Raw genomic sequence first — 10,765 nt, 5'->3', positions numbered from 1 at the left:
TGGGAGGTGAGCGTGGTCATTATCCTTTCTTTCATTTTTGGACTGTATAAGGAAACGGCTAAAAGAAACGACTGCAGAAAGTTTATTTTATATAGCTTTATTGGTTTGCGAGTTATATACAAAAAACCCATTTGAGGGCGGGGTCACGCCCACTTTTCCAAAAAAATTACACCTTAATGTACTCCTCCCTAATATGATCCTATGTTCCTAATTTTATTTTCATAACTTTATTTATGGCTTAGTAATGACACTTTATAGGTTTTTGGTTTTCGTCATTTTCGGACATCGGGATTTCAACTCGTCTCGTCATTCTGATCATTTTGATATATATAAACCTATATCTAAATCGTTTAGTTTTATGACTTACAAACAACCGTTATGCGAACAAAACTATAATACTCTCTTAGCAACTTTCGTTGCGAGAGTATAAAAATGTGAAAGCGCGATAAGTGGTTTAAGGGGTTATATTCATATGTATGTTGAAGTCGGTCAAAAAATCGATTTTTTTTATTCTTTTATCTTATGGTATACATTCTTAAGAATGCTATTTTTATAGAGAATTAAGCAGTAGAATCGAAGTTACAGCCTTTTTCATCTTGTTCCGCTACACTAGACAAAATTGTACTTAAAACTTTAAACGCGGTTATCTCGAAAACATGTTTTCCCGAAAACGTCGTTGCGGATTGCCGAAAGAGTTTTCAACCGATTTTAATTTTTTTTAATTGTTCGTATTTTATCTGCCAACTTAATTTTTTCATTTAAATTTGCATATCAATGTTATGAATTTTTAATTTTCAATACATTTTATCTGATTAAAAAAGTAACCTTTATGTAAAAACATGGCTGCATTCCTCTACAGAAAATCAAAAATTTCCAATCATTTTCCTATCAATCATTTTCCTTCCTCACCATATGTATATAACCCCTTAACATAAGACATCTTAAGAAGATTTAAAAAATCGTTTGCCGACCAAATGTAATGAGAGTGCCACTTCGAAGAACAGAGTTCCTTGGGAAATTTATTTTATTCGATGAATTAAATTCTAAACGGTTTCTTAATTTGGGTTTTTAGACTTAATTCGCTGATTTTCCTAATCTATCTTTATGAAACCTACTTTTTCCCAAAAAAAAGTTTTACATAAAATTTAGATTCGAAAACATTCAGGGAATTAGTCAAGTCGTGGCAAAATTGATAAGTCGGTATCAGACTTTACTTTACATAAATTTCAAATCTTTTCGATTAAAATGAAGTCTTATTGTAACAATAATGAAAAAACCCCTGTTCATTTATTGGATACAATGATGCATTCAAAATGGACCATTTCACAAAGTCATGAGCCAATGGACCAAGAAAAAAAAATGGACCAAATTTGGTCCAAATTGACCAAAACGACAACCGTGATCGTAGGTGCTCGTTTTACGCTCTTCGCTTGTGCGATTGAACTCAGACAATCGGTGTGTGTACTTATATGATCACTTACGCTCTCTTAGCACATGCTAAGACTTTGCCCATGCCTGCTCATAAGCAACATTCTATATCTCGTGTCCCAATCAAGCTAGAGAGCTAAAACTTAGCTGACAGTTAATTAAGGCATTTTAAGTCATAAAAGCAAGAACAACAAATTTACAGATGGTTGGATTAGGTCAAATCCTGGAAGGGTTATGGAATGTTTCGGATTTTGCTGTTTTAAGTTTCATAGAATTTGTTGATATATACATATTAGCGAAATATACATCATATTAATATAAAATTGTAAACTTACTTTGAGAAGGTTGACACCTTGCTTCTGAGCGCCTGGTTCATATTGCATATAGTCACTGCAGGAAACGGATAGTCGGTAACGAGACGGGGTACAGTGTTAATGCTTATAATTGTTGGTGAGTGGGACCATTTTTCAGCAACCAAAGCGACGAAAAATGCACTCACTCCCAAAACAATCATGCAATTTACAACGAAGAAAGTCCTGAAAGTAAATGAATAAATGGCCTACAAATATTTAAACAGCACATATACTAAGTCATCTAATTTATTATTTAAAAAATAAAAAAAAAATCGTAAAATTGACGAATTAGGTAATAATATGTAAGAAATGGTATGCCACTGAATCGTGAAAATTTTAAAGCAATGTGCTTTTCTCATAGACATACCTCCCTCCCAAAAAAGTTTGTATGTTGTAGTCTGTTCGAAAATAATCTAGTAGTTATGGTTATGGCTTATCATTATTACTATAAAGATGTCGAACATTTTACTTACCTCTCAAAGATACTTAAATCTTGTTGATTAGTGTAGCGTAAGCCATGGATTGTTGAATTTTGTAAGAATTCACTTATATTTTGTCTCAAAGTAGATTTAAACTTCTGTTTACTCTCTTGATTTGCAGCAATGGCCAACTTCTTATTCGTCACAGCCATACTTGAACAATGAGAAAATAAATTTCAGCAACCTTGGTCACCGTAATATGTGGTGAATCCATAATAACAGAAAATTAGTTGCACCAAATGTATTCGTAAATATAGGTTATAGCGAGACAATTTATGCGTAAAAGTATAATTATTTAACAATTGTTTTGAAATCAAACCGAAAAGTATAAAGCAGTTAAGTGCAGACTATATGAACATATCAAAAAAGTTTGAATGAGTTTAGTAATTATATCCCTTCAATAAAACATTGGGTAAACAATGCCTCTTTATCATTTAATAGCTTAACTTAAGGTAGATTGGAGAGGGCTATACAGTAATCTTCGTTTAAGTGCCACTGCTAAAGATGTAACACTTTTGAGATGAGGAAGGCACTTAAATTAATTCCGATGAAGTGCCTCGAGGTACTTACCACCCTTTTTCTCAAATACCTTTGAGTATCTTCGCAGACATTGTTCACCAAACGCTTTTTTTACCACCAAACGCGTTTCGTTGCACAGTTTTAGTTTTCAATTCAATATTTGGTGGCTTCATCTTCGTTTATTAAACAGTCGATAGTTTTGAATGAATGAAGTGTACCAAGGTTCTCATTCTGAATTATATACTTTAAGTCACCTACATCTTTATTCTTAGCCGCCAAATTCTTCACCCACTCAACCATTCAATATTTTTGTGATTGGGAATACCTTGTTGGTGAGTTTTTCGATAAGACAAAGTTACAGAAATTCGAAATCCGTTCGATTCGTCGAAAGGTACTCGACCATTACCAATAGTCAGCAATTGCTCAGAGATACATATATTCAACATATGTAGATCTTTTAGTGATCGGTTAAGTGCTTCTAATACATGTTCGATGCTTTAAAACATGTTGATTCTTCAACAGTTTGAAGATTTAACGGTGATTTTAGTCTTGAATGAGCTTGAATATATGTATAAATAAAATTTGACTGGACTATTATATGAATAAAGTGTACTTTCCCAATAAATTATACAAGCGTTAATATTTTTCAATTTATTTACGTTCTGTTTATTTCAATGTTGCAAGTAAACAATTCAATACTTTTTATCTACGGTGTGTACTCCATACCTGGTTGCCATGGTTCTAAATTTTTGTTTTCGATTCCGAAATTAGGTTGTTTTCGCAATTTCACTTGCCAAGCATTGCCCTTTCGAAGGGCAGTTTTAGTATGGAAACGATTTTGCTCCAATTTTCCATAGGAATTAACCGAACGTTTTCTAAATGGAAATTGGATAGATGTTAGCTTATGTTTTTTCGGCGACTTTGTAATTCGCCATTTCAGTGTTGTAAAAAGAATTCGAAGGGGCCTTAAAAGCGCATAAAAAATCAGCTCAGCTAAGGAGATGAAGCTGAAGCCAAAGAAAAGGCTTATTATACCGCCAATGCTTGCTGCAAAAGACGTAAAAAAGAATACATAAAAATGATTTACGTAATCATTCAGCATAAAAGAACTTACATAAAAAATCAGTTACTCCAATATAGTCCGAGTTTTTCTGATTTCGATAAGTGGTATCTTTGAAGTAAATATTCACGACAGCAATATTTTTCTCCAGATAGGCTTTACTAATATTTTCCGCGAATTTTTCATTTTCAAATCCCGAGTGAATTAGTGGTGCAGAGAAGAATGATGGCATATAGGAGAGATCATTGCAAGATGGCATGCAGAAATCGGCACAATCCCTTCTCGAGTTCTTTAATAGCATTGTTTCTAAGCGAATGCGTTCAACGCAATTGGACTCTCGCATGCTACAAGTGGTTTCATTGCCATACAATCTTGGTACATAATGTGGCAGACAGCCACAAGTTTCTGAAATCTCGGAAGCACTACATTCGACACCACAATTGCGTTGTGTATACTCGTTATAAATATCCAGACGCTCCTCGTCTTCGAATAAGCATTTCCGTGCATTTTTGCTAATGTAACGAACGTATCTTTCAGATTCGACTTTTTCGGGTTGGATACGAATCTTCGTCTCACGTCCCGGCGAGAGTAAAAGACCAATTTCGCGCATGTTCGGCACTTCAAGCGGGTTGTGTAGTAGGATCTTAAAACCGATGCTATCCGATGTCGAACAGTAATATTGATCGCTTTCAACATCCAGTACAATGCTGAGTCCCACACTCTCACCGGTGCCTACAGTTTTCATTGGTATGAATTTTTCGGGTAAATCGCTTGGATATCCTGCCTCTGAACTCCAATCAACTGGCTCATACCCTTCCGGATATTTGTAATTTTCATTAGCAAACGATTTAGCCGCTGAGGTGTTATAACTGATTAAATTTTAAATACAAATTATGTAATTCTGTCTGGAAAATGTTAATTCAAGGGAATTTATTTACTTTCGGTACATGAACTTCGGATCAATCATATTAAAGACGCAACATAGTCCATTGTCGGTGATGATAGGTCGAAAAAGTTCAGTGCAGTTGAATTCTAATCCAGCGTACTTACATTGCAATATCATATTACTGCACGGCTGAGAGATCTATGTATGTACATATGTAAAAGTATAAAAAAATATTAAACGACAAAATCAATTACTTTACTAATTTTTTATGTCATATACACATAGCTTTTGGGGTTTTACGATGAGTAGCTTGAAACATATCGAACAAACGGGTGTGAGTTATTCGGAGCCTGAGCTCCACTTATTATACATTTTTGTACTCACATCATGAATTAAATGTATCAAATTACTCCAATCCGTAATGCTATCAGCTATAGTAACGTTAACATCGCGCTTGCAGAGCATTTGTATTATGGTATAATCAAACGAATAGCTAGAAGAAGAGAACTTCATTACGATATATACAGGAGTTATGCATTTATGAATTTTAAAACTTACATAGAAAATTGTTGAGCCTTTGACTTATAAGCTTGATTTAGATTGCAGATGGTAACTGCCGGAAAAGGATCGTCTGTAATTCTCGTATACTTCGGATTAATACTCACAAGCATAGGGGTATAGTTCCATTTTTCATAAATTTTCCCTACGAAAACAGCTGCTCCATAGACAACGCAGATAAATGATATGGCAAAGAATAACCTAACGAAACCAAATTTTATCACTTTTATGAAAGCATGAAGATTGCTGACATTGAACAATTATGAAGTGGGTGCTAGCATCTTATCTAATGTGAACGAAAAAGAGTTTTAGTTCGCTCTTCAAAAACAAAAAAAAAGTCACCATAAAGCTACACTATTATCTTCTCAGAATATATTCTTATTATGTTATATAGTAGAGAGGATATTCTTCTGTAACCATAACTATGATAACAAAGTTCAGCAAAACCTCAAAGAGTACTACCATGATAACTCTGTGAAGGTTGAGGCTTAGGAAAAATGATTAATGTTTCGAATTGGATAGAACTTACAGCGTGAAATAAATGAAGTACTAAATATTAGGAGATCCTTACACTGTGAGTAAATATTAAATTGATGTATTTTCTAAAGATATCAAACTCTATAAAATATATATACATACCGTTCGATAGGATACAAATTTTTATTCACTGTATATTTTAGTCCGTGTATTGATGTATTCTCACAATACTCCTTAAAATTATCGAATAAAATAGATTTGATTTTTTTCAGTTTTCTTTTTTGTAAGACTTTTCTTTTTATAACCACATCGTTACGCTTCATGGTGCTACGTTTTGCTCTCAGATAGTGTGCTCTCAACGAAGGATCCATTGCAAATGCACAATTTGCAGTATAACGCTTCAACTATAATCAAAAGTGAGTTTGAATACATTTAAGTTCACACATCCATATACTCAGGAGTACTTCTATTTGTCATAGGAGTATGCACGGGTATAATAAAGTAATTTAAGAAAATATTTTCCAACACCCTTCAATCAAACGAATATTTGTGTTAGTAAAAAGGTCAACAATAAATTAAATAATCTTCTCTCTAACTATGAACTGCAAGTAAGTGCTTTAATTATCTAAATATACATTCTTATGAGTATAGTATTTATGTACATATACATATATACAGAATTGATTGTCCGTTAAATCCATTATTGAAGGAAATATGTTTCATACAACTTTTAATAATATTAATATATGGCTATAACTACTTCATATAGCAGTACGCGGCACTAATTTTAAGCTGATAATTGTTTCTACATTATTATACATTAATAGGTTCCAATACATTTAGTAGAAGGTAATTTATTAGTAGCCGTGATTTCTCTTCCTCCTATGTATCTCTCAAAAAACGCAATAAAGTGGACTTTCTGAGAGACTTTTTTCATAGCAGAAACACATTTCCTTCGAACTAACTTGTGAGTTTTTAGACAGGATTGGGGTTTACCAAGTAGCAATTTGATGATTTAAACTTTGGTGTATGTGAGAATTAAATGAATTTATGTATTAACACTAATGGCGAAATTTATTTAATTTTTTGGGCCCAGAAGCACTCTCAAAGATATGTAATACTGCATTTTACGCCTTAAATATAGATTATTTTTTTTTTAATTATAATTATCAAACCTTCATAACATAATACAAGTATAGGTGTACATATAAGATTTATATATGTAAATAACTTCAGAATTTATTTATTCAAGAATTACAACAACATATATTTTAGATATTTAAGTATACTTTCAAGAAGTGTACTCCATGCCAGGTCTCCAAATTGGTGAGATCTTCTTATTCGACACTACAAAGATAGTTTTCCAGGTTTTAGTTATATTAGCTTCGTAATTCTCAAATAAGACTTCCTCCTGTTCAATTGAACCCAAATTATCCGTTGGCAGTTTCTTGAACAATTTCAAATTTTGTAAAGTTTTCTTATTTCTAAGTATTTTTCGTTTCCTCCAAGCTGTGGCAATGATCATTCGAATGGGTTTCAAAACTAGGTAGAATGCGATCTCAGCCAATGATATGAAACTGAAACCGAAGAACAGTCCAAGGATACCGCCAATACTTGCTGTAAGGTGTAAACAAAAACAAAACAAAATTAAATTATTTATAGGTAACACTCAAAACTTCAAGAAAAAAAAATTACATAAGAAATCCGTCATTCCAATATATTCGCTCTGCTTATTGCTTCGGTACCAGCTCTCCTTGAAATATATATTTACTACGGCGATATTTTTTTCCACATAAGAACTACTCATGTTCTTAATAACTTGGTTCGAGATTTGGAATCCCGAATGAGTTATTGGTGTGGTGAAAAAGTCCGGCAGATATGTGAGATCATAGCAACTTGGCCAACATATTTCCGGACAACCGTTACCATTCTTAGTCACCATCGATTGCTGTTGAACACGATTGACGCAAGATGACTCATAAATACTGCATATGGTCTGGTTGCCATAAAATATGGGTAAAAAGTGAGTAACACACCCACAATAGGTCAGTAACATATTCATTAAGCATTCCACCTCACAATTGCGTTGCGTATATGCTCTGTAATTCTTCAAAGGATATTCATCCTGGAAATAACACACGCGATAATAATTTTTCATCGAACGCAAACGCGTTTCCGATTCGGTCTTAACAGCTTTAATTCGCACTTTCGTTTCTCGACCGGGTGCCAGTAATAAACCAATCTCGCGCATATTGGGCACCTCCAGTGGATTATGCAGCAGCATTTTGAAGCCGACGCTGTTCTCAGAAGAGCAATAATAGTACTCCGCTTCAACGTCCAGAGTTATGGATAATCCCAGGGTTTCACCTATGCCGGCAGCAGGCATAGGAATATAGCTTTTGGGTAATTTTGAAGGATAACCTTTTTCGGGGCTCCAGTCAACAAACACTGTCCCATTCGGTGTGGGTTCATCACAATCTGGGCACGGCTTTGGACTAAATATTCGCATTAAAAAATATGTAATTAAAATATATATCTATGTTTTGGACTTAACTTTTTCATTAAGAACTTTCCATGAACCGTATTGAAAACACAGCATAAACCGCTATCAGTTATGACTGAGTGAAAGAGGTCTGTGCACTTGTACTTCACTCCACCGAACCAGCATGTCAGCAACATTTCACTGCATGGTTGAGAGATCTTGAAAAAGTTAACATAAATTTTGGAATAAATTTTACAGTTATTGGTATTAGTAAAAATAACCATTTCACACTTGTGTTTATATAAAAAATAAATAATATCAAACCGACAGGAGAGGGGCAACACGTATAAAGTTAGAATTCGTTGGGTCATGAAAGCCACGAACTTTTGTTTGCTGCAGAAAATAATTTAACAGTAGAGATATGGAGTTATAGGGGCGGAACGGTGGTGGTTTTGAATATAATTATGTAACTAAGAGAAGCTAGTATAAGAAGAAATGGTTTTCATTATTCCAGTAAAATTTAGTGGATATAGATATAAGAATATGCTTTAGTTAGTTAGTTAAATACCAAAATTAAATGCAATCAGTTAGGACTGACCTCCTAACCCCATTATAGTAATTTTCGATGGTATAAATTAAATCCGTCTAGATCTTTCTCAAGCATATGAAGCTAATATTTGATCATTTGTAGATTTTTAAAGTTAGAAAAGCAAATGTACGTCAATACGATTTCGTCCACTTTTATATAACAACACGTGTGAAAAACCCTAACATTCTGCTTTTACTTCCGTTATAAATCTTCTCAAGTTGTTCCAATTGGTGATTAAACCTGCTAGAGTTGCGTTCACTTTATGTTTGCATATCAATTGCATCTTAACATATTCCGGGGAGTCGCTGCAAAGGAAAGGGAGGCGGTTAGTTTAATAAACACAACACATGACACTTCTATACTATACGAGTGTATGCATACAAATCTTCATATATATTTTCAACTTACATAGAGAACTTTTCAACCTTCTTTTTATAAGCCTTATTTAAATTACAAATTGTTACTGCGGGAAACGGATCGTTGGTGATTCCAGTAGGTTTTGGATTTATGCTCACTATAACCGGTGTATAATTCCATTTTTCATAGACTTGATTCACGAAAAAAACTGCTCCGAAAACAACAAGCACAAATGAAATTGCGAAAAATATTCTGAAAGTGAAATATGTATGTATATGAACACATTTGTTTTATAGTTTACGTCGTTTGTTAATTTTGTGTATTACCGTTATATAGTATTTTTGTACTATTATTTTCGATAATTATACTTAAAATGTATTGTATGCTCATCAATGGCAACTATAAGAATACTCGTATTGGTATTATATACGAGTATTAGCAAACGTCAGGGGCGTTTTTATAGTATATTGTAATTTAAGTAAGTACCAACTCAAATGCCAGCCAGAAAACATCGTAAAAAAACAAAACTCATTGAAGCTTGGATACATTATTATACACCTGAGTTTAACTAGCAATTCTCGAAATTATTGTTGTCCGATGAAAATCGTCTAAAGCGTCCAAAACATTTGTTTGGACTTCGAGAACAAAGTTACGGTAAATCGTTTGGAAGCGACCATTTATATCAAGCAATAATTTGACAATATTCACTCTTTTAACATATTAGGTTACGACAATGGATCACATTTCGATTCGATTTTTATACTGTTATACAACATGTTGCACAGAGTATAATAGTTTTGTTCAAATAACGGTTCTTTGTAACACCTCCAACTAAACGCGTTAGGTATACATATATCAAATTGATCAGAATGACGAGACGAGTTGAAATCCTGTCCGTTCAAGCGATAACTTGATTAAAAATCAAAATATCATAATGAAATGTCGTACACATGCACATTGCCAGATAATTTCCATTATATTTTGAAAAAAAAGTAAATACCGATATATGCTCAAGAAAAAATTAAATTTTTGAATATGAAGAATAGAATGATGAATCGACAATTAGAATAAGGATTTTACTAGAACATTACTAATCACTCATCACCTTCTTACTTTTATGTTTAAAATTTACTTACCTTTCACGTGGCAAGAGTTTACTATCGGCTACATATTTTAGCGCGTGTATTGTTGTATTATCACAATAATCCCTAATACATTTTGCTACAGCTAATTTAATGTTGATCAATTTATTTTTCACAGAAAATTTATTCTTTTCCATTTTATCCTTAGCTTTTGGAAGTTCCCTTGCGAACATTAACGTTGAATGAATATTTCTGAGAGGTCGTAGTGCCCACTTTGCACTGTTCCATTAAATTTGTATCTCAATTGTTTATATACTCGGAAATTCATACATTTCAAAGTTAATAAAGCAAAAAGCGTATATTGAATACAATAAAAGTCTTTGAGTGGACAATATTAAAAGTGACTTAAGTGTAATAAAAATGTTCTTCAAGTATTAATTATACAAATTAATATGTAAGTAATAGTTCCAGTTGAATTTGGAAATGAATAAGTAT

At 33.1% G+C, this 10,765-nt stretch overlaps 2 protein-coding genes across 2 annotated transcripts; both read right to left on the bottom strand.

Moving 5' to 3' along the window:
* Positions 1-3,808: 3,808 nt before the first annotated feature.
* Positions 3,809-5,396, bottom strand: LOC105216475 (pickpocket protein 28-like). Its single transcript, XM_054231759.1, has 5 exons — positions 5,284-5,396; positions 5,110-5,218; positions 4,778-4,923; positions 3,910-4,708; positions 3,809-3,826 (listed from the first exon to the last, which is right to left on the bottom strand). The coding sequence occupies exons 1-5, from the start codon at positions 5,394-5,396 to the stop codon at positions 3,809-3,811; spliced, it is 1,185 nt and encodes a 394-aa protein (XP_054087734.1).
* A 1,655-nt stretch (positions 5,397-7,051) lies between these two features.
* On the bottom strand, positions 7,052-10,146 carry LOC105216474 (pickpocket protein 28-like). Its single transcript, XM_054231758.1, has 5 exons — positions 9,240-10,146; positions 9,028-9,136; positions 8,315-8,460; positions 7,456-8,255; positions 7,052-7,377 (listed from the first exon to the last, which is right to left on the bottom strand). Exons 2-5 carry the CDS (start codon positions 9,112-9,114, stop codon positions 7,052-7,054), a joined length of 1,359 nt encoding a protein of 452 aa, XP_054087733.1. The 5' UTR covers positions 9,115-9,136; positions 9,240-10,146.
* Positions 10,147-10,765: the final 619 nt, after the last annotated feature.

This window comes from Zeugodacus cucurbitae, chromosome 5, assembly GCF_028554725.1.
Source record: "Zeugodacus cucurbitae isolate PBARC_wt_2022May chromosome 5, idZeuCucr1.2, whole genome shotgun sequence".
Taxonomy (NCBI): domain Eukaryota; kingdom Metazoa; phylum Arthropoda; class Insecta; order Diptera; family Tephritidae; genus Zeugodacus; species Zeugodacus cucurbitae.
The sequence above is the reverse complement of the archived record's forward strand: the minus strand, read 5'-3'. Positions and strand labels throughout refer to the sequence as shown.